Consider the following 27,824-nt stretch of genomic DNA (forward strand, 5'->3'; position numbering starts at 1 on the left):
CTCTCAAAAACGCTCAGCCTATCTCCCGCTCGGAACTCCGACGCCCTTCCCAAAGTCCACGCGTTCTCCCAGGCCCAAATCCAAATCAAGCCTTCCTCGTGCCACTCCTACTACTACTCCCACAGCACCGACACCGAAGCTCGAGTTCTTCGAATCGTTCGACGAGCAACCATCCTATGGCTCTGGAATCTTCACCACGGACCATCCTCAGACGTATGTTGGACCGGAAGACAAGCTCATGGCGTTCTACACCCAGACTGAGCGTCGGAAGATGCGCGAACGAGCGCTCGCAAGAGCTGCGCAGTCAGAGAGGGCGGTGCCTGATCCTCGGACGGGCTACGCGACAACGTCAGATCGCCCAGCAAACGACGGCTTGGTCATGCAGCAGCCACTGCGGGAGGAGGATATTCGTGCGCGCATGCATCTCGCCCCTCCACAGCAGGCCATGGAATCACCGCCTCGGAAGCCCATATCAGAAGCGGCTGGCAACGTGGCACGACACGTCTCGCCGTCTGAGGGCTCATGTGTCTCCGGCGGGACTGTCACTAGCAAACGCTCTATTTTCAGCACGCCTGGCAGAGACGAGCTTGAGAGGAAAAAGGCGATCGTGGAGACTGACGATGGACCATTCGCTAAGGCAGTGAGCATGGCAGATCTGAATGAGAGACGTAGGGTGGTCAGTGACGAGGGAGCACAAGGTGTTCGAAGAAGTGAGGACTTGGAAGCAGAGGGCATGCAGAAGAAAAAGAAGGAGGGTAGGACTTGTGGAATGGGGATCGGGTGTAATGTCATGTAGAGATTGTCAAAAAGCTCGGGGATGTTTGTTTACACTTTGCATCGATGCGATGGAGGATGGTTCTGAACCGTAATATGAACGACAGCAATGAGTAACGATGAGGCTACTAGTTTGATGCTTAGCATAATATTGTAAAGTAACAATGAAACTGAAACTTCTCTGACGCGCGTGACAGAAGTATATCGCGAACAGACAGTGAATGCGACCACTAGCGAGCGGAACCGCAATACACTTTCGTTCGCTTCTTCGACGTCTAACTCTTCACTCGTACAACCCACTTTGAGAATCGCGACACATTAGCAGCAAAACATCACGCAATGGATGCCGCGCCCGATCGAGTACAAGCGCCGTACATGCTCGACAGCTTGACCGCCGACGCACAGCGAATATCAGCGAGCCTGCCACCGGACGGTTGGGATTCAAGCTCCTCCCTCATTGGCTTAAGGCGTGACGTCAGTGGAGTTTCGGTCGTGGTAAGAATAACCAGCCCTAGACGGGCAACTTGTATGTGTCATCCGCTAACCAAAGGCTCCGTGAAGCCGTCAATAGCTGCACCGGGCGATGTGAACGAGGCTGGAAATGCGCGCGGTGGACTTTTCGCATGGCTCCGGCGATTAATCCGCACCGCTTGTCGTCGCTTCCGTAAACGCCACAAGAATGCGAAAGGCTCCTAACGCAAGGGCCAGAGGTTGTTGAACAACCCAGCGATCAAAGTATAAGTTCGTATGTGTAGAATGCGTTTTCGAAAATCAAGCTAATAGCGCTTCTTAGATGAAGAATCGGCTGCGATGTCGAGTGCCTGTAGGATATCGGTGCCGAAGACGACGGTCATGTATGCGGGGAAGATGACCCAGAGACCACTGCGGAATCAGTAAGCTCTTATGTCCATTCTAATGCGAGGCGCAAAGGGATGCAGGAGTTCGACTTACTTCATGATAAGATAGAAGACCACAAGCGTTGCCCAGTCGTTGTGGCGCACGTTTGCGAAGCCAGAGAAATACTCATTAAAGTCTACGATTGTTAGCCTGCATATTGCTTGTGTTTCGCATGTGTACATACAGTAGAGTACTGTCTTGCTAACCGTCATGACTGCTGCAGCGAAGCCAATGACCAGCGCGCGGTTGCCAGTCTTGCCGCGTACCTTCCTGCCGCCAGAAAGGAATTTGCCCACGCCTTCGCTGAGCTGCAGGCCAGTACCCGCAGTCGTGGGTACACTGTGATTGTATATAATCATTGCGTATAGACCGTATAGAACAAGCTCTACAGCGTTCAGCATGGCTTGCGCGCCGCCAAACCCATCGTGGTTTTCCCATCCGGGCCATCCGTATACGTGATCGATCGAGGCGTAAATCTCATACGGCTTCCAGATGGGCCACTGAAGTGCGCCACCAGCCATGGTATGTGGGCGCAGAAGAACGTACAGGGTGTCCCATAGCACAAGCGGAATCGAGATGGCAAGCCAGACTATCGTAAGATTGGATGCTGTGTGGCACCACGACGGCTCATCGATTTCGGGTGGAGAGGGAGGGCTGATTTCGGCTTTGGCATTGGAGATTGCGCGCCTGGCGAGCGACTTTGGTGGCGGTGAGGTGTTGAGGTCTGGGGAGGTGGGCGCTGGGGACGCGGTCGAAGTTCGTGATCTTGGCGTCTTCTTGACGGGTGATGGTTCTGTGGCGGGGAAGTCGCCTTGCGGATGCGAGCGCGTAGACACCATGACGATAAGAAGAGATCAGGACGGCGTGAAGAACTGGGGTACAGCAGCCACTGCGAGGAGCGCAATGGAAGGGAGAATGTAACGTGTCGCAATGATGCAAAGGATGCTAGGGAACTAGTGGAGAACGGCTTCTGCTTTAGCCGGGCGGGGCTGTACCTGAGACGGAAGGAGCTTTCGTCCTTGATCCAATGATGCACCAAACCTCAACCTCGATTTTCTCATTGGCGGCGCATTATTCTATCTCCTCCTCTTACCACGCGCTCTCATTTCCTCACTGCTCACCTGCATGAAGGGCTGCAGAATACATACTGCATTAAGCCCACTCCGAGAAAGTCCATCCTACGCCACACCCGCTGACGCTACGATCGTTTGAATGTGCACATGGAACAGTCACGAAGATATTCGTTGTGACTAGAATCTGGTTCGTGGGATCAGGAAGCGATGCGTTAAAAAGCAAGACCCAGGAGTTGCGCTCAGCTCATGCAGCAAACAAAATGAAGCGATTGGTTTCCAGTGGAGATGCGCTGTTGCGGCACGGACAGCCGCGGCGAGTACAGCCGCCGTGACGTTGGACGCTGGCCAACGGCGTTGACTGCAGCAGGATCATCTCAACCTCCAGTGCATCTTTTGGAGTACAAGCCTTATCGCCAGCCAATCTAAAATTGTACTCGGGCCCCTTGACGTTCATGTCGTTTCTCCTCCGCGCGGGCGAGGTTCTCAAGGGCCGCATAGGCAGCTACACGATCACCAATCAAGTCTCACCGACACTTTGGTTTGCGAAGTGAGACCAGGATTTCGCTTTCTATGCCTTGGCCACTGACAGCTATCCAAGGGACCAAGGACAAAGAAAAGTGGTGATCAAAGGCGGACCTCCAACGGTGCGAGTAGAACGTGATACGCTCAAAATGTTCCAGCATTGCCCTCATATCAGACCATTGGTAGACGAAATGGATGGACCACCTGCCATGCCTCCGCTTATTGCCTTGCGGTATCTCGACAGCGATGTCCTAGCTGCGTCGATTGAAAGGAAGTTGAGCCGAGAAGAGCTGAAACATGTTACTCGGAAGCTGCTGCTAGCTCTGAATGCTCTGCACGAGAAAGGCTATGTGCACTCGGGTACGTATGCGCAATCCCTTCGTTGAAGTAAGTGGACCGGTCTGACAGGACGACAAGACGTCAAAACCAACAACGTCTTCTTCAATTCTCAGGAGGGACCCAATCGCTTCGCTGATGTTCAGCTCGGTGATCTGGGCGACTGTTGTACGGTGGACTCAGAGCGGGCTCGATCTGGAAAGCTTGTGGGTGCGCCTGTGTGGTCTAGTCCAGAGGTTATCCTAGAGATGCCTTGGAACACCGCAACAGATATATGGTCGTTTGGTACCGTGGTATGTGTTGAGATTCGGCTGGAAGTTGTCATAAAGCATAAGTTGACCGTCCGCTCATCAGGTCATCAGTCTAATCTACGGTGGAGATAGGAATTTGTTCCAGCCGCAAGATGTAAAGCGCGGTGAACAAGGGTACCTGTTAGGTGTCCTTGAGCGACAGTTCCGCTATTTTGGACCCTTTCTTCCACCGTTCATAGAAATGGGTGACGGAGGGATCGCCCAAGTCATACAGTATTTGATGGAAACGATCCCGTATGACGAACTAAAACCGTTCGCGTCTGTCACGGAAGGACAAGTGGCGAAGAAGGACAGGGATTTCATCTCGAAGATCATGCAGCTTGATTGGAGAGATCGACCTACGGCCAAAGAACTTTTGGAGGATGAGTGGTGGCAAGACGACTGAGATAGCTTTGGTTTGTATGGCGTACTGGCATCACCACCTGTACGATGTGTATTATGTGTTGTACTATACACTATACTGATGGTAGAACTACTAGATATTTCCACTCAACGCTTACGACCCCACTCAGGTTTCACCCTCAAGGCTCCGATTTCGTGAAAGAGGGTTACAGAAAAGCACCACCTCGCTTGCTAGCGCTCTGGTTAGCTCCATCGATCCATCAACACCATTGCATCGCTACAGATAGATTTGGGGTTCCATTCACGTCTCTACCTATCGCCATCAACCATGGACATCACTGGGCTCGATCGCGCTACCGGCAGACTGGTCATCCAGATCAGACTAGACGAGATTACAGAAGCGCTCGAAGGCGTTCAACTCGACGACAATGGTACTGCCAGCTATCGCGCCATTCGTCACACGCTTCAAGATCAACTATCGATCATCTATGGGCAGGTATGCTGTTCGCCTACAATTAGCCGGATACTCCGCAAATTTGCGATAATATTCCACTTCGTTGATTGCATTAAGATACTAACATATCAGCAGGATACTGATGACGAAAGCGACAACAGCGACGAAGCAAAACGTACGCCATCGAGATCAAGCAGCGACGCCTCCGCGAACAACTCCGATGACGGAGCCGTCGTAGCAGAAGAAGCAAGTCCCACACCAGAACTCACTGAGGTACCGGAGTCAGAACCGGAGCTGGAACCAGAGGCTACTGCCGATTGCGGTGCTTGCGGTGATACAAAGCCCGAGAAGTACACCATCAAGCTTGAATGCTCCCATGTCTACTGCAAGGACTGCATTATAGATCTGTTCCACTTCGCTGTCCACAAAGATACCTCACTCTTCCCGCCTCGGTGCTGCAAAGCCACTATCCCACTCGACACCAACGAAAACGGGGCAAAGGGCTGCAGTGTTCTACTGCCTGAAGAGCTATTGACCGAGGTCAACGATAAGAAGGCGAAGCAGGAGAAGGCACAAGAAACCCCATGTTGTGGTGCGAATTGCGATCACGTTATTCCGAAAGGAAACATCAGTGGTGGCGTTGCGACATGCGATATTTGCGACACCAAGACGTGTACAGTATGCGATCACGAAGCGCATCAAGGGCTGTGTCCCCAAGATGATGACACCAAGGTTCTTATGGCGACAGCTGGAAAGGTCATGTGGCAACAGTGTGCCAAGTGCAAGAACTTGGTCGAGCTAGACACTGGCTGTTTCCATATCATGTAAGTACAGCGCGCGGGATACTCAAATTCAAACTTGCTTGCTAACATATTCAGTTGTCGCTGCAGTCATCAGTTCTGCTACATGTGCGGTGCTACATGGAAGACATGCATGTGTCCGCAGTTCGACGAGGGCCATCTTCTGAGGCCGACGCCTACCGATGCTCTAGATATGGCACCGACCGTCTGCCAACATTTGTGGAAACAACATGAGGGTACCGCATGTGCACGATGTGATCGTACCGATCTCGCCTCCGTCATGCAATGCACTCACTGCCGCCTTGAGCAGTGTAGTCGTTGCGTGAACAACAGATAACGGTCTGGACCTCTTTGCAAAATCAAGGGAATTGTTCCTGCAATGCATGAAGAGTTCATAGGATTGAAGAGATCTTGGTTTACTCCTGGCTCGATAGCTCGGCTGAAATGCAAGGCCTCCAGGGCTGATCAATACATGGCGGTCTGCGTCATGGATGCTAATTACCTGGGCCGTTCCCTATTTCTCGACTCTCTTCACCGAGATGAACAATTCAGGATACATGAATAGATATGCACAAGAATGATCTTAATATTGCTTTCGTTACGAATGTTCCTGCAAGTCACCCAACTTGTCGTTAGTGCCTTGGCGATCGACATGACCGCGGGAGTCCAAGGACTGCGCCGCACAAATCTTGTGTGCCATGTCTTCTTCATCCGCGAACATACCATCCAAGATGAGACGATAAGGCTGTACGTATATTCAGACTAGTATGACTAACCAAGTGTCCTCGCGTCAGTTTCATCATGTCGTCTCTTTTCCGGGTTGGCCAGGTCCTCAAGGGTGGAATTGGGACGTATACCATCATTCAAGAGTTCAAAGAAGCTGTCTGGCTCGCTAAGTCTGTAATAAAGCGACGACAGAAACATATACACCTCTAACGGCCGCCAGAACTCAAGCGCAAAAGCTGGCGGTAATCAAGGTCCAGCAGGGTCACCATGGGGTTACGAACGAGCGAAATGTTCTCAAGAAACTTCAGCATCGCAGCCCTTACATTAGATCAATGATCGAAGAGATCCAGAGCCCAAATCTTCCCGTCACAATCGCTTTGGAGTATCTTGACACCAACATTTCAGAGGCGTCCGCGAAAAAGGCCTTGAATCGAAAGGAGTTGAAGCACGTTTCGCGCAGAATCCTAGAGGCCCTGAGAAGCCTTCATGATGACGGCTATGTACATGCGGGTATTCATTATCTGCCGCTGGTAGCGAAATATCGGAGCTGATTGTACTCGAAGATCTCAAACCGGACAACGTCTACGTCAACATGCAGGAAGGCGACAACCGATTTAGCGAGGTCAAACTTGGCGACTTCGGGAATTGCTCTCATGTCACCAGTGCAGCTCCCACGTCTGGGACTCCGTGTGGCGCACCAACATGGGTAAGCCCGGAAATCATTTTGCAACTGCCGTGGAATACAGCTGCAGATATCTGGGCATTTGGACTGCTGGTAAGACACTCCGTATGATACCTTTTGGTTTCATCTCTCATAAACCCGACATTACTTGGCTGACGAATCTCGCATATAGTTCGTGCACATGCACTACGGCTCTCACTTCAACCTATGCGTACCCCAGGGCCCAGAAGCTGAGAAGGACAGGGAAAATCTCCCCTTGCATGTTCTTCTGCGGCAACTATACTGGTTCGGGCCGTTTCCAGAAAAGACCGTCGAGATAGCTGATGAAGAAATTACTAAGACCCTAGCGTCTTTGAAGAGAAACAATTTACCAGCGCAGCGGGGAATGTTCAAGGTTATCTCAGAGATGGAGCTGTCACGGAAGGATAACGAGTTCGTCCGTAGGATAATGAAAATGGACTGGAGGGATAGACCCAGTGCAAGAGACTTGTTGGAAGATGAATGGTGGGAAGACGGATGAGGGACGGCTAATGACAGACCGTGGACGGCAATAGTATTTGCATTCTGGGTGTGATACGCCAACGGAGTCACAAGGGATGTATAACACTTACTGTACCATAGTTTACTTCACTCAACACAAAGCGCCATCCGGGCTTGCTCTGCTCCTCCACACAATCACAATCGTCTTGACCAAGCAATCAACAACGTCATAAATACCTCCCTTCCTGATATCTTGTCTTCGCTCATCGTAACGCTACCAGCCAGCTTCTTCAAGAGATACAAGCACTTCAAAAGTCAGCAACGCGATGTCTTACCCACCAAACAGCCCTCAGATCGTTAGTCGCAACCCCCAACATGGCATCAGGATCACGGGAGGCACCGGCGCCTTATCACCTCACTTACGCTCATCTTCTCCGATGGACGTTCGCACGATCCTCTGCGCAGAGTATGACTGCAGCAACAAACTTGATGTGGTACCACACGGATTCCATGCTGGGCTGGTCGGCAAAGATAGTGCGATACACATCAAGGCTAGGTGCAAGGAGTGTGAGCCGCCGGTGACTGTAGCGAGCTGGTGGGAGGGATATGAGAAGAGCGAAGAAGGCAGTGATGGGTGGAATGAGGAGTTAGGTGATTGGGCGGATGAGTTCTGAGACGACAAGAGAGAATGATAGGTGGAAAGATGGTAGACACAGCCGCACGACATCCGATAAGGCATTCGATGTATCAGTAGAGACATAGGGGTTTAGAGATTGGATTAGATTCATACACATCTGTATCTACCATGTATCCCAAAGTCACTTTATTTCGACTTCTACGTGCCTGGTAATTGATACCTTGCGTGAGAGCAGGAAGAAGAAACGTGCTTAAACATCTGAGTGACTGCGCATGCTTATTTTCACCCCTTCAGGTGTCCTGGTGGCCTATTGAGATGCTGTTAGTCTCTTAAACGCGCCATTATACACCCAGTGAAAAGATACTGTCTGTAAATCCAAGATGAAGGCAAAGGCTGCGTTCAGCGGACTTCTAGCGGGTGCGAGTGCGCCCTCGAAGCAGCTCCGCCTCCTCCGCAGTGACGGTCATCAGGCCTGAGCCCTTCTCATCCATCTTCTTCCTCAGCGACTCAGCAGCAAGTCGCTCTTTAGCAATGCGCTCGTGCTTCTCAGCCTGGTTACGCTCCCAACGCTGGCGGCGCTCTTTCTCACGCTGTTTCTCCCGGTCATCGACCTGCTTCTTCGCCATACCACGAAAGAAGATATCAGCGGACTCCATAGCATTCCTCAGGCGAGTGTGCTTCTCTAAGAACGCCGCGAAGTCTTCAGGGTCGGGCAAAAGGCGTTTGTGGCGATCGTGGCAGAGGTGGTTGACCATCGCGGTCCAGAGTGGGTCTTTGTCAGACGTGGCGTTCTGTTCGACAGCGATGATCTCTTCGTAGCTCGGGAGCTGGGTCTTGAGGTACTCGACGTAGCCGGCGTGAATATGGCTGCAGTAGCGCTCCATACCTAACAAGCGAGCAGCGCGGAGGAGAGCGACGTCTTCACCGAAGGTTTTCTGAGCTGGGACGGCGTAAGCCTCGAACTCATTGCATGTCTCCTGCATCCAGCCGATGAGTAGAAGGCGGACTGCGCCAGGGTGTATCTGGCCACGTGAGAATACATACTCATGCGACTGGGGATTAGCGGTAAAGTATTTGTTGAGAGCGGTAGAAGCAGCCATTGCAGCGCGCTTGGAGATGCCCTCAACCGATGTATCTCCAATGTAAATGGTGACGCGAGGACCTTGGAGAAGAGCTTGACGCTGCGCCCGTATCATCTCGAGCAGGTTGTCGATAGGCTGATCTATAACGGGGGAAGACGGCGATTGAGCTGCCTGCTTTACCGCAGTCTTTGGCTGGGGCGGGACATCGGCAACCTCGGAGACGGGCAGAAACGACGGGGTAGTCAGCTTGGGGTCGGATTCAGGATTGGTAACGGGCTGAAGGTTGATCTTGGTAGGAAGTGGCTCTTTGGGCAAAGAGGCAGTCGCAGAGGCGTCAGTGTCGGCGATATCGACGGTCTCGGCGGTCAAGTGTTCACCTTCATCCGGTATGACGTTCTTGGTAGTATCAGCAGACTCGGAAGAACCAGCCTGCTCAGTAGAGCAAGCGGAGTTGTTTACGTCCTTGAGAAGTGCCGCCTTCTTAGCAGTCCTGTTGCGACGAGCACGCGCAGACTTAGACATGGATTGGCCTTGAACAGCGGGAGATGGCTCACTAGATCGGGGGTTAGTACATGGAGCTATCTTCATGGTGCTTGAAACGTACGACATTTCTGCAGCCGGGCGACTGCTTGTAATGTTCGTGGTCGCCATCGCAAATAGGATGGTGATGCAGCGCAGACTGAGCGGTTCGACGTGATTCCGCGTCTGTCGATGAGAGAAAACAAAAGACCGTTCCTTGCACAGGAGTAGATTTGGTGTAGAGTTCAGTATTTTTAGGCAGCGAGCTCAAGGCGCGGTTTATTTACATGCAAACGGACGGGACCCGGTGCACGTGACTAGGCAGGGACCCAAGCGCAGAAACGATCGCACAACGTGAGGGAGCCGTATCGAATGAGGAAAGAGCAACGCGAGCTGGTCCTAATCAGGATCCTAGAAGAACATGAATATCGCCCTGATCGGACTACCCGTGCCCGTTTTCCTACTCCTGGCTTTCTCTAGTTATGTTACAGTAGCATATCATCACAGCTTTTTTACGCATTCAGAGAATGTCATTGCGGTTGTTGAACCATATGCCAGAACCGATATAACTCTTTCTGGATCGCAGCTGGACAGTGATCTAAGGGACTCGTCACTTGATTTGTAGTCAGTGTATTTGTGGCAATGTGGGGCTCGTAGTAAAACGCCATGTTCAATCAGACGGCAGAGGACTCTTGTAGAACTCGTATGAAATCAATAAGTAGTTGCGCACGATGAACGACTGACTGTTCAATGACGAGTGGAGTTCGCGAAAGAGTGTGGAAGTGAAAGAGTTGTCGCGCGTGTCGGACGCGTGCCCTCGGTACGTTAGCGCCAGCCGAAATTACTCCGGATGACGCGGTTGCTGAGCAGCACTCTGCCCCCAGGTGTGCTCTTTACCATCAGGAACGCCATCATAGTCGCAACAGGCCCTAGCCGACGCGACTACACCGGTGTACGTGCACAAGGCTCAAGTTATTTATCTCAGTTTATACTTCCAAGTATACACTTCCTCACGCGTCAGTCATCAGAATGGCATCTGGTCGCTCGCCGACAGTCGCATACGGAGGCCGACGACCGCATGGACTGAGCCCTTATCAGCCTCAACTCATGACCTTACATAGGATATAGGGACCCTCCACAAAGTTGCCGCGTCTCAGCGACCGATAAAGCCGCTATCTTCGCTCCGCGCCGCAGCCCGATCGTCTCGTCAGACAGCCTCGCATCCTCCCCAGAGCCACAAGCTGGCCATCCTCTGTTACCGACAAGAACCTCAAGAACACCAACATACACGCTGCGACTACCACCACACTCTCACACATACCAACACCACTGTAGAAGTACGGCTCTTAACGAGATAGACATAAAAGTCCTTACGGTCACAGAGCTCCACATGCGTTGAAGGGAGCACAATCTGAGGCTCGCTTGGCTGGCGGCTGCCCAACACCTCATAACCCACAAGGATACGGTGTCGTCTGCGGCCTTGAGGAACATAGCCGTAGCCCACCAGCTATCGCACAGACGGACACTTGATAGCTTCGCCGCTATTTCATCCCCCGACAATGCCCACGCATTGTTCTATTATATCTTTACAGGGGTCTCTGAATGGCTATGATGCCACATCGTGGGTGGTGCGTTGTGCGATGCATCAGTATATCACAATGGCCCTTTCGCTTGCTCGACTCCACTCGCTGATATGCCCACCCTATATTCTGGCCGAAAGACTGTACAACAAACGCATTTGAGTAAAGAGACGTTATCGTAGCTTATCGATCGCCATCATGCCCGAAACTGTACCAATCACTCTCCCGACTGCGCCAACTTGGTCGCCTGTGATACGGCGCGACGCACCGAATTTCCGCGCTCAGTCAATCATTGACCAAGAACAAGTGCGCAATCGTATTGTCACAGAAGCGATTGGCATCCCTGAAAGTGGACCGTTAAAGCGCATCGCTGAACACTCGATAAACGTCCTTAGTTTGGCTACCAAAGACCGCAAGGTACTCCTCGAGGGACCGACCGTGGATGTCATTGTTGATGGTATCGTCATCCGGAAAGACGTAGCTCTCCGTGCGTTGATAGCTTCATGCCAGAAGGCCAATGATGTCTTTCAAATCACGCCCCAAATCACGCAATTTCGCATGCATGCTCACGCCGATGAAAGAAGTATCAAACGCTTGCTTGATGTGTTCACAACATCCAAGCTTCTTGGCCTTAATCGCGTGAACCTTGTATCCGGTAATCTTCGTAGCGATGTCCTAACATACCAAGCGTATTTAGTTCTCGGCATCCACCACACCCATTCTGCACCTATCCTAGGCACCCTTTGCGCGCTCGTATCATCTCGACTTCTCAGCATTAGCGAGCTCGAGATGTTGGTACGTCGCTTCCCTCCCACAAACCCTTTAATTAAGCATACTGCCAAAGAACTCTGCCGCAGAAGGTTCAAGAAGCAGATACCCAACATTGCTGAATTCGACAATTGGCTGAACGAAAAAAGCAAAGAAGGACTGAAAAAGACCATGGCGACATGCGACAAAGTACATAAGATGACAAGGCAAGCAATCACTCGGAGAAAGTGCGACTGGAGGAAGGATGCTGTGCTACGTCTGTGGGGTGAGGATGTGGATGGGGTTTGTGTTGAGGAAGAGGCCCAAGACAACATGGAACCGGACAAGATCAAACGACGAGACTCAAAGCTATTGTACTAGAGCTATTAGAACCATCATAAGGACTGTTGAGCATATAATGTGTGTTAAAGTTCAGTAGTGATTGACAATGTGTCGCTTCTTGCGTATCCTGAACAAGTGATGAACTGACTTCGTTCTTTGCGAGGGTATTGTATTGCTAGGTTACAAGACCCAACGCCTTCGAGTGAAGAACCCCAACCCGCCACCAGGCGAGCTAACCTATCCTAGGTCACCGAGGCCACTCCAGAGCCGTGAGCTTGATTTGAACTCTCAGAAGCTTCATTGGTTGACACCGGTGCTGCGAACGGGGTATCAACACTCATCAATAACTGCCGCTTTATCTCCAAGTCCCTGCTGTCGCCGTATACACAGAATTTGATACCACGGTGAGAAGCTGCAACCACCGCATCGTGTAGGCGTTCGATCATTTCCGATCGTAAGTCACGGAGGGATGCAGGTTCGCCTTCGCCTACCCATCCAGAGGTTGGCGTTACGACTAGATTGAAGCTTTCAAGGGTGAGCACTGTCGCCGGACTTACTATGAGCCGCCATAAGTTAGACCTAGATGGGGAGTCCAGTGGCCCTGTATTTTCTGATCGCAAACGAAGATCTTCGAGTGGCACTGTCATGGCATCGGTTACTTCTAAGTGTCTGATGCTAGGGGGCAGGAAGGATATACGGCTGTCTTGTGTCATCTGGCGTAGGTATCGGGAAAGTAAGGTGAAGTCGATGTGCAGGGTATGCAGCTCTTGAAGAGCGTAGAGCGAATCGAGGATGCAGTTCGTTGGCATTGGAACGTCGTCGGGACGAACGTAGCGAAGGGTTCTTAGATGTGGTAAGTGTTTCCGTAAGAGATTTGACATGACTAGGGTTGCTTGCCCTGGCTGTGTTACATCGCATGTGAGATGGTCGAGGCTAAGATATTCCAGTCTTGAGGCACAGGGGTGAGAAAGTAACGACTCAAAGGCACTGGGCGTGATGTGAACATCGAGCAGCTCCAATTCTCGAAGGGCCATCCGTGGTGTGGATATCATTCTAACATTGAGCACGTCGCAGGTACACAGGCGCACCTTTTGGACTGCGCTGGGCAGCTCGAAATTGACGGTGTCCCCTCTCGCTTGGAAACCATACACATCAAGCTCCGCAAGCTTCGGGCATATAGGTGATTGTCTATAGTGGTCCCAATCGCGTAGGGAAATAACCTGTAGTGTGATATCGAGAGATGCTGGTGCGATGGATCCCAGATGCGCCTCCTGTACATTTGGAGCGAGTGCGAATATTAGAGCTAAAACTCCGTCCAAGCTGCGATCTTCAGGATCGACATCGTCTGTTCGCTTGAAGACGTCCGCCAACCACACTTGGGCCTGTCGGTCGCTCTTTAGATCAATGCTGTCGATCGTCTTTGTTACTTTCGACATGTATTGCTGCAGCATATGCGTAGTATGACTGAGCTCGGTATGTTCTGATACGTGTGATGTGCAAGTATAGCAAGGCTTGGTGCACTCTTCAGTGTCTTCCAACGCCAACAATGTGATGCTCGAGATGTGGCGTGCGAGCTCCGGCCGGTCGAGCAGAGTGATCATCAGACGTTTCGCACGAATCTCAGTTCTGTCGTGAAAAACGATGTCACGGTACAGGATAGGTTCCGCTACGTGATGGTAGCATCGAGACACGCGCGATAGAGCGCAGAGAGCCTTTCGAGATTTGCCGTCGGTGAGATGATTGGCTATCATAGTATCAAGCTCTGTGGAGAGAGCAGTGAGAGACATCGTTGTTGCCCGAGATGAAAAGTTGGAAGAACTGCTCTTGATGCGTGGCTGAGTAGCTGGTATGCGTACTTTGTCTCTGTCTCCAGCGTGAATTCCACCGCTAGACGATGGGTCGCCATATTCATGGCTGGGCGGTCTGGACTTTAAACAGTAATGCACAAACCATATGCACGTTGTGACTTGCTCAGCTAACGAAGAACTTGGTCATGATTCAGTCGCATGTGCCTACTCAGGGTAAACCATCTTTCTCCCAACACCACCGTCTACAACCACCTCCTGACCAGTGACAAACTCGTTGCCAATAAGGTACTCCACCGCCTTCGCAATGTCCTCCACTTTACCTACTCTACCAGCCGGATGCCAGTCGACATCGGCCTTTGAGAGACCCTCTTCCCACTTGGTTTGACTTTCATCTCCAACTTTACTTTCGTTGGCGACGTGAATCCATCCAGGGATGATCGCGTTGACCCTGATCTTGTGACGATGGCCTAGCGATACGGACATGGACTGCGTTAACCCCAACAGTCCAGCTTTGACTGATGAGTACGCCTCGTGGTCATTTTCTGATTGGTATGCGCGCGTTGATGACATGTTGATGATGGTACCCGGCGAATTTGGCGTAGAACTTCCAGCAGCGAGAAGCGGAACGCATAGCCGGCTGAGCATGAACGGTGCAGTGAGACCGATCGCAACCTTCAAATCCCACTCTTTTTCCATATCTTCCCCTTCGGCTTCCATGCTACGATCCTCCGATATCGATAGGTCTGTCGGGAAAGCATTGTTGATCAAAACGTCGAGCTTGCCATCAAATTTCCGCTTGACTTCTTCCACAGCAGTCTTCAACTCCGTTCGCTTGCTGAGGTCACACTCAAGCGCAGACCAGCTTTGCTCTCGCCCGTTTGACCATTCTCCAGCTCGAGTTCTGACATGCTCTAGCTCTTCCTTGTTGGAATCCAGCATGACGACGTCGTGTCCAGATGTCAGCAGCTGTCTGAACAGCCCGCGCCCGATCCCCCTGGCACCACCTGTTAGGAGGACTTTGAGATGCTGTGGAGCTGCGCTCATTATCATTGGCCAGTAATAACAGACTAGGATGAGGGGTACTTCGTACAGTAGATGTCGTGAGCACGGAACTCCTGCTAGTGGTCGGTGTCTTAATTTACTTTTATTGATGGGCTGCCGTGGGTTCACAGAGCCATGACGTCATGACCAAATCTTCCCGCGCGAAAATCCCGCGCTCATCTCTTCTGGCGCCTACAGCCCGTTGCTACTGCAGATTTATCCTCGGAAATTGACGATCGGCAACAGAGGAAAAATAGGATACTATCGAGAAAACCCGGCGGCATGCAAGATTATACGTTCGGCGACATCTTGGAGTTCGGCCTATCGGTTTCCTGAGAACAATGCACGCTAGGCCGCCTATGAACGCGTCTTCTTCAACACAACTGCCCAGGTCCATGCGTCCTTTCGAGACGCCTGACCCGCGCAAGATGCAACAGGATTGCGAACCACTCCATCATCAGCCCAGGCAATGAAGACCCTATGACACGACCTTCATCGACCTGCGAGGTGTGGAATCACGTGCTAAAACCACCGGGGAAAGTCATCGGTATGTACTATGCTCGCATTCTAGGGCCCTATATACATGAAAGTTTACTTACAATCCTGAATCGATCTGATTCAGGACCACTTCAGAAGTATAATCATCCCAATCATTGCAAAGTTGAAACTGCTCATCCCCAAATGTCTGCTTCTGGATATCCTCTGGTCTCTCCAGGATCTGCATGAAAAGGCCTCCACTAACGTGCCAAGCGAGATGACAATGTAGCGGCCAGACGCCTGGATTATCCTGCACGAATTGCAGGACTAGGTACGAAGGCTCAACAGTGCCGGTGGTGTTTCGTGCATTCTGCATCTGGTGGACATCGCGGCGCAGCGTGTTCTCCGGATTTGTCACAACGCCGTCCCACTCGCCGAAGCCTTCAGCCAGGATGTGGTAGTCATGGCCGTGCAAATGCATGGGATGGCCGCCAATGAGACCGTGGTTGACCATGTGGATGCGGACATGCTTCGCACCGGGGAATTGGTACACGTTCCATTCAGGATTGAAGTCCGACTCGTTACGCTTTGCTTTCAGTAGCGTTGGCTTGTTGTAGTTGCCGTGGTAGGTGCTGTTGTTGAGATACCAGATGAAGTTGGTGCCGTTGGAGCGGAAGTCAAAGTCCACACGTTCGACATGGTCAGGCTCTTCCAATGGGACCTTGCACAGCGGGATACCCTGGGTGATGGGGTCGTTCTTGCATTGCTCAAGTTGTTCCTTCGTGACATCAGAGGTAGACTTAGGGATAGCGTCGGTACTGGCATTCTCGTAGTATACTGCTGCAAGAGCGTTAGGCGAGATGCCATCGGTGAGTGTGCAGCGAAAGCCTTGAGCAAGCTGAGAGCGCATCCAGAAGATATCGCTAGGCTTGCCGATAGCTTCGACTACAACATCAGTGCGCTGACCGACAGCAAGCGTGACAACGCTGGTCGTGTACGGCTTCACCGGGATGTAGTCTACGGCGATGACTTTCAGTTTGTGCCCGTCGATGCTGAACTTCTGGTTGCCTTCAGCGCCTGTGTTGATGAGGCGTAGTAGATGCTTCTTTCCGGACTGGAATTTGAACTTGGATATACCTGCATTAGGCGTGCAAGGCAGTGTAGTATTGGCACATGGGTAATTCATTCTTCCGTTGATGAGGTTGTTGTTGGAGGGCGGGAATTGGCCGTTCATAGTCCCCTCCACAAGGGTATAGTAGTCAGCGTGGAACCAATCTTCGAGAATGATGGGGCCAATATCGATGTCGTAATCCTCGTGTTTCGGCCCATGTATGACCATGGGGCCGTGAGCGCCACCGGAGTATTGGGCACTGTAATGGCCTAGAGAATTAGCTTTTGCGTGTCTCAATGTAGTACTGAAGAACTTACTGTGATACCAAGACGTCCCGTAGCGGTCGGCCCGGAAAAGCATTTCGTAGTAACCGCCGTTTGGAGTGATCGGGCATTGACTAACCGCAGGCACACCGTCATACCAGGTACTTTCTGTCTGGAAAAGGCCGTGAGCATGAAGGGTAGTACCCTCATCAGTCAAATCATTCGTAACTTTCCACAGAATCCAATCACCCCTGATACGGTCAGTAAAAGCATTACAATGTTGTGGGACAGTCCATACCAGTTGGCTTCGATCAGAGGACCGGGGAATTGACCATTGACTGTGAGTCCATTTCTGGTGACACCATCTGGAGCGATCGTTTGATAAGCCACGTGAAGATCGTATGTTCTTGTCACGCCAGTGTCGGGCATAGAAGGACAAAGAAGATCAGCCTTTGGTTTGGAGGCCGCAGAAGCGATAGGCTCGAGCGTCCCGGTAGCAGTCGGTCCGACAATGGTAGACCCTGTAGCGTTTGCATAACCGTATGGATAACCAGATACTGTAAGGTGGAGAGAATGGGTAGAAGGAAGCCTCGCCGGTTCAGATGTATATGCGGCATCGGGATTACTGCTCGGGAGACCATTCGCCGGGAGATGGGGGGAATCGATCAAACCCCACTGTGAGTTACCACACTGTTCGGCATTTGAAAGTGAGCCCTTCAGATGATCGGTGCCTTTAGAAACCCAACACGGTTCTTCGTAGTCATGTTTGGCGGGTCCGCCGTACTCATAGGGTGTCGAAGGCTGAGGAGGAGCGTACGCTTCTCCATTTGATGGTTTACCCGGCCACTCGAAAGGGAGAGGTACATCGTTGTAGGGGTTGTAGTATGGCCCACCATGCCCATGAGAGTTGGTCGTAGGTCGTGCTGTGGCGTATTCGGTGACTGTAGCTGTGAAAACCTGGCAGATGGACGCGGTGCTGAACTCAGAAGGGGTGCCTGCATGGAGGACAGACGACAATGAAGCCGTAGCGGCGAAGTAAGGAGCGTAGGCTACCATAGTTGCAGCAACGAAAGTTGGCCGTATGATGGTTCACGGGCGACCACAACAGGCTTTATGCGCAAAGAAGAAACGACTGTGTTGATGAGCAAGACGCTACATCTGAAGGGATGCCGAAGGCCATGTTATATGGAATTCCATGGACAGTATGCCAAATACCCAACGTCCCATCTTTGGACATAGGGCTTGAAAATACGATGAAGCGAGCTATGTGGCGGGAAAAAGTATGAACCGTGAATCTGAAAATGGACGAGACACCCGAGGCGAGGCGAGGCGCAAGAAGCAATGCGCTGTAAGGCTCCCATTTATGGATCTGGCAAGCAGTGTAGAGAGTAGATCCTAAGCTCAGCGTTACTTTTGAGCCCAACCCGCGTTCCCCTCGGCGTCGTTCGGGCACCGAGGCGAGAGAAGGAGATGAATTAAGCCACTCAATGTTCGGCATCATCGACGCTGCGAAAAGATCTGCAGACGCAGTATCCACGGCATACATGCCGTCGCCGTTTTCGCGTTTAAGGTTTTCCCGAGGATATGCAGGTACGTGTCGGGATATGCGAAGCGATACGATTGTACATCATTAACGTTTCTAACGCGAGAGTGGCATTGCCATACTTGTTTGCGAATCAGCTTCATGGACTGTGGGGCCACATGTGGTATCTGTGTAGCGTTATTCTGGATCAGCTACTCTATTTCAATACCTCGAAATGCGGGACTCTCAACCTAACCTTTTGTTGTTGTGATGGTTCGTATTGTGCTGCCGTGAGTGCCGTGTGCCCAGGTAGCCCAGGGACATGCTAAGCCCCCGAACTCGCGTAGAACCGTTCGCAATAGTGGCTTAGACGAAGCAGGCGACTGCATGATCTCCTGACCATGTGGAGATGATAAAGAGAAGGCTGCGCTGCGGAAGCTGAGGTCATTGGCAAAGCGGTGTTGAGGCGTCGGGATAAGCACTGGTTAGCGCTGACACCTCCCGCACACTTGGGCATGGCATCCGGCTAATAAGGGGCCTGGCGCCGATCGCTCACGACCACTTCTACTCCAGAGTAATTCCAATTGAGGGCTGACAGTCGTTACTGGGGGTGTTGTAGCGACACAAGGAAGCTATGCAGCTAGATGTCGAATGCCTTTCTTTCCTACCCTTCAGATCATGACATGCCATACTGACTGTCAGCACCAACATCGCGACTACCACATTGCTCTCAAGATGGGAAACCGGCAAAGAAGAACTTATACGTGACGCGCTACAGGCCGTTCATCGATAATGCAGCACATGGTACGAGTCATTGACTGACATGTTGTTTGGCAAAAGAAAACGTTTGGGCCAGGCTCAAGGCTGCTACCGCCACATCGTCAGTGGTTCTCGGGCTCATCCTACCGAACTCGGAAGGGTACAAAAATTGCTGATAGGGTTTGAAATGCTAATCCGACATGCGCAGCTAGTTTCACAGTCTGTTCAGCATCGTTCGTCGATCTCATGTACAAATTCTAGGTCTTGACACCCGCTCGCCACATACGCCCTGCGCCGACATAATCTTCTGGCCAGGTCCCCGAATCTTTCTCTTCATGTGATCCAAAATAGTAGCCTTCAACTTGTCCAGAGTAGTCGAACGCCTCTAATGAACAAGGTCGATGCACCGCCAGCAACTAGTGACTCCGCACCCGGCGCAGTACATGGCGAATTGTAGCCAGTGAGCCCTGCAATCTTCACAGTTTCCCCCATCCAGACGTTGCCAAAAGTGCAAATGCTCAGCGGCCTCTGCCTCTGGAGCGGGGGCTGGCTGAGCGACAAGAGCAGGACGAGTAAGGAAATTCTCATCCCACTGGGGACATCTGCATGTCTTCCACGGTAGGCCGCACAGGTAGCAGAACTCGTTACGGCAGCGGCACCTCATGTGGAAACAACCCTGGGAAAGCTCAACCATGTTCCTGCATTTGGCACATTGCTGCCACTTTGCCCGCTTCGCTGCATCCATGAGAAGTTGTACATGTGGGTCACTCGGACACAATCCGTCGTGTGCGCGGTGTTTGCACTGCACACAGGTCGTTTCGTTGCAGTCGACGCAGGTGCCTACATCGGCGCTTATATCCTTGATTCGAATGAAGGCAGCGCAATCGGAGTTGGCGCAGTACGTGGGGTTCGGTGTAGCAAGCTCCTCTACTTTGAGGTCAAATCTTTTGACATATCCTTGAGGAAGCATGGTACGACAGACCTCAAGAGGTATTGGAATATTGCAGCATTTGGGGGGAAATATCGAAACGTCGTCGAGAGCCATGGTGAAATGATCGAGGAGGCAGTTTCGGCAATAGCTATGAGCCACGGGCTCACACTCAAGCGTGAGAGTGTCTACGGTCGGTATCTTGTCGAGACACGCCTCGCACAGGGTGAGGGGCTCTTCCGGGTCTGGTTCTGAGTCGTTTTCGGTTACTTCTTCTTCGGTATCGCTTGTCTCATCAGGATCGATTGACGCTTGCGAAGCTACTTCGTATGCGTGTATCTCTGCGTAGAGCTCCTTCGCACGAGCCCACTGCTCATTGGTACCGAGGGAGCGATCGTTCGCCAGGTTTGTAGCGTAAGTCGAGCTGAGTACGTACTCCGGGTCATCGGTGCTCAAGCCGGACAGAGTCAAAGCGAGCTGGTGGTCGGCAATGGCCTGCCTTTCTTCCTCGAGAAGTTTTTCGAATTCTGCGTTAGTCTCACGCTCAATTTCGAAGAGCTCGCGCGCCATCGGGTCCGGGCCGGGGACTATGGCGAGTGTTTGGGTCATTGAAGGGAGTGTGTGGTGTCGCTGAGCTGTCCAGAAGACTCTGTGGGTGCTGAGTTGGGTTGGTGATCATAACAACGCTACTGCGTTTGTCTTCCAGATTAGGAAACCGGTGATTCCTCTTTCACCGGTGTAATAGCGCTGTCACAGCATCCTCAAAAAAGGGCTCCAACTTCTGCGGGCTGCAACCGACCTACTGCATTGCATAACAGGAGATGATATGACTACGAATATATTTTAGCATCACGAGGAGCATCTCCCAGCAGGGTCGCTGTAGCAAAACCTCTCGTTCTCGATCAACGCCTTCAGCTGCTGTACTCACAAGCCCGTATCTCATCCTAGCCATGAGAGATAGTGATTAACTCGGGATCTGAGATAGATACGCGAGGCTCTGGCTGAGCGAACAAGCAACGTCTTGCGGACGCGGTGATAGCCATGGTCGTTGATCGAAGGTCTCTTGAAGTGTCGCTACTGGGAACAATGACCATGCCGGTCACATGTCGAGACCGAGACCGGCTCTTGTTGTAGGCTTGATCCTTGACTGCGAGTATTATGCGACAAATTTTTCGTGACATGACACGGCGAAGAACGAGTTGCATTGTGAGTTTTGGCCGATGCGGCGCGCTGGCGATGACATCATCACCATCCTTAGGTGCGTACCAGCCTGGCGGCCTCTCCTGGCAACCATGATCCAACACCGCCTTTACATACGCGCCTTCATCTCCTCAACTTTGGATACTTCATCCTTCAGACTCAGTCACTTTACCGCGACCCTTCACGGCGTCGACTTGCAACCCCAGCAGCGATCATGCAGTTGGTGTTTCGTCTCGCCCCACCGGAACGTTTCAACGTGCCGCGCGCAAAGCACATGAGCATGAGCGCGCATTTGTCCATGACTCCATCCGCATACGGCGTGAAGGTCGACTCAAGGTTTTATCCTGTGGCTATTTAGCCGTCTTGTCATTCTCCGACGAACATGTTCATGTCCATTCGAGCCGGTGTTGATACCCTCGACCCTGGGTTGGCAGACCCGCATTGTATCTTAAGCTGCAGATTCTTGAGATTGCAGAGGAAGCCATCATTAGATTCCGCAGCCATACTATCGCACCATCATTTCCGATGCAAGGCAGGTGCCAAAGCAAGTGCGATCAAGAAGCTGTTGCGGTTCATCCTCTGCAAGCTCTGCTCCAGCCATCGCAATAAGCAGTTGCAATGCGTTGACAGCCACACCAATGTGCAGTCTGCTGCGCGGGACAGTAACGCCAACACTTTACAGAGGATGCCCCAGAGCCCCTGCAATGTGAAGGATTCTCGCCTCATCCAATGTCAAAACAGCACTAAGCTCTACTCGGCTCGAACTCCAGGCACAGTGTGTCTCCACCAATCAGCGCTCCACATGTCAAACCTGTCAGTCGTCGTTTGACCCATGGACCTGGTTCTGGTTCCCAAGAGTTCTGTTCTTGGCTTAGGTATCCATCCTTCGTTCATCTATCCGAGCGTGGCTGCAGACACATAGCGCCCCGGCGTCAGGTTCGAGATTGGACCGGTGGTAAACGAAACGGCTAGCTATGCAGCGTGCCACATATTGCTCGGCTTCACGGCTGGACTCATCTCCTGCCCTGGAGGATATAAGTCCTCGAGCTCGCCAGACTTTGAACAGTAACGCAGCTGCGCTGGACATTCTTTCACTACAGGACTTCGTCATTCATTCGTTCTTTTGCCTTTTCAGTCACTCTTTTGTCAACTTTTGACTCGTCACTCATTCCAAGCATCACTACTCGCATCAATATATACACTATGAAGTCCGTAGCTGTCCTCCCCGCCATCATGGCGCTAGCCAACGCCCACGCCACTTTCCAACAACTCTGGAAGAACGGAAAGGATCTTGAGAGCACCTGTGCCAGGCTGCCACCTTCCAACAGCCCCGTTGAGGACTACACAAGCACTGCGCTGCAATGTTAGTACCCCTCGAGTTCCCACTTTGGATATGTGCTGACATCAATCTAGGCAACGTTAGCCCTGCTCCAGCGGAGGGAAAGTGCGACTTTGAGGCTGGTGACACAGTCACTATCGAGATGCACCAGCACAACACCCGTGACTGCAAGGAGGAGGGTCTTGGTGGTGCTCACTGGGGTCCCGTCCTCGCATACATGTCCAAGGTTGAGGATGCTGCCACTGCCGATGGTTCCAGCGAGTTCTTCAAGGTTTACCAGAACACCTGGGCGAAGAACCCAGATGCCACTCAGGGCGACAACGACTTCTGGGGTACCAAGGACCTCAACTACAACTGTACGTACGGTATCACGTCCTTTGCACACCATGGCTAACAACCCAATAGGCGGCAAGCTTGACTTCACCATCCCCAAGAACATTGCTCCTGGTGACTACCTCCTCCGTGCTGAGGCTATCGCCCTTCACGCTGCAGGCCCCGCTGGTGGTGCTCAGCACTACATGACCTGCTACCAGCTTACCGTCACCGGTAGCGGAACCCTCGAGCCCAAGGGTGTCACTTTCCCAGAGGCCTACTCCAAGACTGGTCCTGGTCTTGGTTTCTCCATCCACGCCGATCTCGACTCATACCCCGCCCCTGGCCCTGCTCTCATCGCTGGCGGTACTGAGGCTACCCCCGAGCTTCTCACATTCGGCGAGCTCGCTGGTGCTCCTGCTGCTACCGCTACCGGCGGTGCTGAGACTCCTGCTGCCTCAACCCCGGCCTCCGCTGTCGCCTCTTCCACTGCTGCTCCCGCTTCCACCAGCGCCGCTGCCGAGGCTGAGCCTTCTTCGGTTGCCCCAGTTGAGGTCTCTTCTGCCGTTGAGAGCTCCGCTGTCGCTACTTCTGCCGCCGCCACCTCTGCTGCCGCTTCTTCGGCCGCTGCTCCTGAGGTCTCCAGCGTTGTTGCCCCCTACCCCGTAGCCAACAGCACTTCTTCGATGCTTCCTGGCACCGTCTCTAGCGCTATCGTTGCTCCTACCACCATGCTCACCGCTGTCCGCCCCACTCCTACCGCGGAGCCATCTGGCCCCATCAAGGAGTGGTACCAGTGTGGTGGCCAGGGCTTCAAGGGTGACAACAAGTGCGCTGAGGGTCTTGAGTGCAAGGAGTGGAACCCATACTACTCCCAGTGCGTCAAGCCTGAGGCCAACCAGCCTGGTCCTTCCAAGGGCCCTATGCCTTCTGCTCCCGCACCCAAGCCCACTGCCGTCGCACCTAAGCCCACCGGTGTCGCACCCAAGCCTACCCCCCAGGCTCCCAAGCCCTCTGCTGCTAAGCCTACCCCTGCCGTCCCGATCGAGGCTGAGCCCACCTCCGTCGCACCCGAGGCCGTTGAGCCCACCAAGCCTGCTGCTTCATCCGCGCCCGAGGCCGGTGCTGGTGAGAAGACCTACACCCTCGAGACCTTCATTGCTTTCCTTGAGCAGGAGGCTGGTAGCGAGTCTGCTGCTAAGATCCGCCGCATGATTGAGGCTCTTCAGTAGACAATCTCGCAGTTTTTGCGATGTTTATCTTGTATACATACTTACCCTAGATGGGTAACTTCGATTCTTGTAGCGATGTTTTTGGAATGATACTTCTACCTCTTCATGATCCTTATCATGCCTTGCTGACTTTGCTATCTTTCCAATTGCCTGTCGTTCTGTCCATCTTTTCGATCAAGTGCATACTGCTGGAATCCATTGACGCCCTTGTGGTGTGTGTATCCTCATCTGTACATCGCCGCGGCCAAATTGAACAGGATTTAACATTTTGTGAACGTGCCCACTCAAGAATAGTCGCGTGCAAGATCTGCCTGCCACTAGGGGCGGCTGCAGTTTGTGCGGCAGTTTGCAACTTGCAGTATACATGATAATGAATACTAATAACTAGGCGGTTTCTAAGGTAACGTATCCTTCAACCCCGAATTATTTGTAGAACGTGACACCAGTTCTACCCGCCCCTCGTGCTGTTTCTTGAGGAGCGACCCCGTTGCTGCTCATCCAATATGTGGTATAAATGCCATGGCATCAATCTTCTTGTAAGCTGACGTCGGGAGGTCCCACAGCTGGGGGACAGCTGTATACACAAGAGATATGCGGGCCCCGATGTATACATGCACCATTAACGAGGCGACCATGAACATGGTGATCGAGTACAAGCGCTGGCCCAGTTTCAAAAAAGGGAGGAGAAGGCCGGCTGCCGCTATGTATAGCGATGAGCATCTCTAGGCCCAGTGCATGGAGCCGCTTTTGAACTCGTTGTCACATACAAAGAAATGTGAACTTCCATATATGAATCCACCCACCAGACAGAGTGTAGTGTGCCAGTAAGTGTGTCGCCAGCGGTCGCTGAACTGTCGGTTCCGAACTCGTGGGGTCACATACGTCTGGGAGAAGTTGGCTTGAGGGATGTTGCGAAGGTTGTACATCCGTATTGCTTGTTGAGCTAAGCCGAAACACGCGACCTCGGTTTGGCTCAAGCGAAGTCCTCGTCCATAAGGGTGTCTTGGTTGTTGTGCCAGCCCCGAAACTGGAACCCATGTAGAATGACTCCTTTGATCAAGCAGAAATCGCCAAGGGGCGAAGGCTGCACGGGTTGGAATGGACGGGTTCTGTCGGTGGGAAGGGCAGGTATAGGTTTTCGGTTGTGTTCCTTGAGGAGTGAGGTAGTGGAAAATACAGCAAGAATCGCTGCCATGGCATGCGCGCCCGAGTCGGTGATAGTGATTGGCATCTGGATGTTAAGTGGGTTGTACCACCAGACTATGTACGTCATGAGTAAAACCTCAGAGTGCATCGCCGTCGTCATCTGCAGTGGTTTTTGGAATTCCTGGAAAGACCAGACAAGAGCTTGTAGGAAAGAACGCGATGGTTGAGAACGACGTGTCGTTTTCGTGAGTGAGGTCGCTTTCGCGCGATCTGCGAGCATCGCATGGTGACTTCAAGGATGGAGGTGTGGTTATGGTGTTGTCGTGTAGGTAGAGCCTGTCTTTTGGAGGGTAGGCGTGGCACTGTCGCTACAAGGGTGGATCAAGTTCGCAGCTTCCCTCTGAGGTTGGCAGCGGAAGACCCTTTCGCCCAGGCTTGCGCGCGTGACGTCAACGGATTCAGTAAGGAAACTACTTCCAATATGTATCTTCAAGGAATCAATACCATCATCTTATGTCGCAGGTCCCTTGAAGCATAACGTTGTGACCGACCTGACATACAGCGGGGGTATTCACCGTGGTTATCATGAGTATGCATTGATTATCACGATAGTGTACATTTCCAGTGTCATACGTGCACTGCTACGCTATCGAACTCTGCGCCAATGGAAGGGTTGCGGCTTCTACGACTTCACGACGCTACTCCAAATCTTTGGCTACCACAGTTGCCTCCGCATCTTGACACTTGCCCTCCTTATCTTGCGAATGCCTCTCAAACCTTCAGTCACGAAGTCGCACGATTGTAGCTGGGTCTTTTTCGTACCAATTCGCCTCACTGCGAAAAGAAAAGCTCTCACCCCCACAACGAAACTGGGTGACCATGTTGTCGACTTCTTCCAGTTCAAAGCAATAGAGCAATTTTTCCATATGAGCTTTCATGATCCGTTGGGTCTGCGACACGAAAAAATCTGCATCCAAATCCACAACCAATATCGGAATCTCGTTCGATTGTTTGTGACGCTCGGCCTCCAGGCTCTTGACGAAAGTGATCTTGGTGATGCCAGTTTTGGCTCTGGTAAGATCACCTGTGTCTTGCTGCCACTCATAACAGAGTATAGCTAGCAGATTGTCTCGGTTCCAGTGTTGCTGTCCATCGTATGTCACGCGATAGTCGTCCACTCGCGGCTGCTTCAGTTCACGGAGCCTCTCCAGGAAAGGAAGCAAGTCTGTTCCAACGTCTGAAAGCGGAGCTTGCACGATGTTCGCAACAGACTGACCGATCATCTGTTCTTCTTCGTTGGCTCCAAAGGTAGCGAGGTACTTGTCAACGTGCAGATCGATGCAAAACCCAAGTTCGCTCATGTAGAGAGGTCGGAACTCTTCGCGCAGCATACGACAGGCTTGGGTCAAACCGAAGTAAGGGCGACGGTCGTGTGCGGTAGCCCATTGCTTATCTGTCTTGTAGCGCTTGCGAGATTTGACAGAAGTGTACTTGATGTGGATGGGTTCATCATTGCGGAAGTTCCGATACCCAGCTCCTTCACGTTTCGGTGCTTTTGAAGTCTTACCCTTCTTGTACTCTTTCACGTCTTCCATGATGAACTCGTAGATGCGGTTTCTCAACTCTGTTCATCCAGTTAGCTAGACTCAAATGGTTCCTTTGATGATGTCACTCACCTCCGGGGAGCTTCAGCAGCAGAGATTTGTCGTTGACCACCTCTTTGCGAGCGCGCTTGCGACGGGTGCTTGTCGCAGCAGCAGGCCCGCCATCAATGGCAGGCTCGAGTGCTCGCTTTCTTCCACTGACAGGTTAGCATAAGCGTGGTAGTAGGGTTGCTGAGTACTTACGCCATGTTCAACTCGCGTCGAGATGTGCCACTCGCGAGGCTTGATGGTGTGGTGGTGTAGTGGAAAAGCGTAGGATCTGGCAGAACTAATGTCTTAAGCTCCACGGCGCTTGGACGCGTCGCCTGCGTAATGCGATGAAGGTGAGTGGTGATGGTGAGCAAGTCCACGTGGAGGATGGTGAAGATGAGCGCGCAATTTGATTCAATCGGGAAATAGCTTGAGAGATGCAATAGAAGTATCCACGTTCAGAGCTCATGCTGTAGGGTCGTACCCGCTTGTTCCGGTCTGGTGAAAAGGTCCCAGACGTCTCTTCGAGGATCCGTCTTTGAGATTAAGGTAGCTTCGTCCAAGAGCAGCGCATTGCCATACCACCTCTCCCCACCCACGTGTCCAAGGAAGCTGTTCTCTTGTAGGGTCCATATTAACAGCAGAACAAGATCAGCGCGCACATGCCGATGATGATAACTGCAAGCGTAAGATGAGGTTAAACTAATGCATTAATGAAAGTAAACATTAACGTGCAACGTGTTGCGGA

At 52.1% G+C, this 27,824-nt stretch overlaps 8 protein-coding genes across 8 annotated transcripts; 2 read left to right on the plus strand and 6 right to left on the minus strand.

Annotated features, from left to right (window-relative positions):
- Nucleotides 1-1,550: 1,550 nt before the first annotated feature.
- Nucleotides 1,551-2,510, minus strand: J4E93_002033 (uncharacterized protein; the record flags this gene model as incomplete). Its single annotated transcript, XM_049339981.1, has 3 exons — nt 1,551-1,656; nt 1,726-1,807; nt 1,856-2,510. The coding sequence occupies 3 exons, from the start codon at nt 2,508-2,510 to the stop codon at nt 1,551-1,553; spliced, it is 843 nt and encodes a 280-aa protein (XP_049202303.1).
- A 2,073-nt stretch (nt 2,511-4,583) lies between these two features.
- Nucleotides 4,584-5,537, plus strand: J4E93_002034 (uncharacterized protein; the record flags this gene model as incomplete). The annotated part of the gene is made up of 2 exons (XM_049339982.1): nt 4,584-4,751; nt 4,845-5,537. The coding sequence occupies 2 exons, from the start codon at nt 4,584-4,586 to the stop codon at nt 5,535-5,537; spliced, it is 861 nt and encodes a 286-aa protein (XP_049202304.1).
- A 2,907-nt stretch (nt 5,538-8,444) lies between these two features.
- On the minus strand, nt 8,445-9,725 carry J4E93_002035 (uncharacterized protein; the record flags this gene model as incomplete). The annotated part of the gene is made up of 2 exons (XM_049339983.1): nt 8,445-9,669; nt 9,721-9,725. The coding sequence occupies 2 exons, from the start codon at nt 9,723-9,725 to the stop codon at nt 8,445-8,447; spliced, it is 1,230 nt and encodes a 409-aa protein (XP_049202305.1).
- Nucleotides 9,726-14,316: 4,591 nt separating this feature from the next.
- On the minus strand, nt 14,317-15,162 carry J4E93_002036 (uncharacterized protein; the record flags this gene model as incomplete). The annotated part of the gene is made up of 1 exon (XM_049339984.1): nt 14,317-15,162. The coding sequence occupies one exon, from the start codon at nt 15,160-15,162 to the stop codon at nt 14,317-14,319; it is 846 nt and encodes a 281-aa protein (XP_049202306.1).
- Nucleotides 15,163-15,748: 586 nt separating this feature from the next.
- J4E93_002037 (uncharacterized protein) lies at nt 15,749-18,060 on the minus strand (the record flags this gene model as incomplete). Its single annotated transcript, XM_049339985.1, has 3 exons — nt 15,749-17,010; nt 17,059-17,255; nt 17,303-18,060. 3 exons carry the CDS (start codon nt 18,058-18,060, stop codon nt 15,749-15,751), a joined length of 2,217 nt encoding a protein of 738 aa, XP_049202307.1.
- A 1,989-nt stretch (nt 18,061-20,049) lies between these two features.
- On the minus strand, nt 20,050-20,822 carry J4E93_002038 (uncharacterized protein; the record flags this gene model as incomplete). Its single annotated transcript, XM_049339986.1, has 2 exons — nt 20,050-20,087; nt 20,384-20,822. 2 exons carry the CDS (start codon nt 20,820-20,822, stop codon nt 20,050-20,052), a joined length of 477 nt encoding a protein of 158 aa, XP_049202308.1.
- A 1,824-nt stretch (nt 20,823-22,646) lies between these two features.
- On the plus strand, nt 22,647-24,296 carry J4E93_002039 (uncharacterized protein; the record flags this gene model as incomplete). The annotated part of the gene is made up of 3 exons (XM_049339987.1): nt 22,647-22,776; nt 22,827-23,108; nt 23,158-24,296. The coding sequence occupies 3 exons, from the start codon at nt 22,647-22,649 to the stop codon at nt 24,294-24,296; spliced, it is 1,551 nt and encodes a 516-aa protein (XP_049202309.1).
- A 1,925-nt stretch (nt 24,297-26,221) lies between these two features.
- J4E93_002040 (uncharacterized protein) lies at nt 26,222-27,294 on the minus strand (the record flags this gene model as incomplete). Its single annotated transcript, XM_049339988.1, has 3 exons — nt 26,222-27,066; nt 27,119-27,243; nt 27,290-27,294. 3 exons carry the CDS (start codon nt 27,292-27,294, stop codon nt 26,222-26,224), a joined length of 975 nt encoding a protein of 324 aa, XP_049202310.1.
- Nucleotides 27,295-27,824: the final 530 nt, after the last annotated feature.

This window comes from Alternaria ventricosa (genome assembly GCF_023758065.1).
Source record: "Alternaria ventricosa strain BMP 2768 chromosome Unknown scaffold_3, whole genome shotgun sequence".
Classification (NCBI taxonomy): domain Eukaryota; kingdom Fungi; phylum Ascomycota; class Dothideomycetes; order Pleosporales; family Pleosporaceae; genus Alternaria; species Alternaria ventricosa.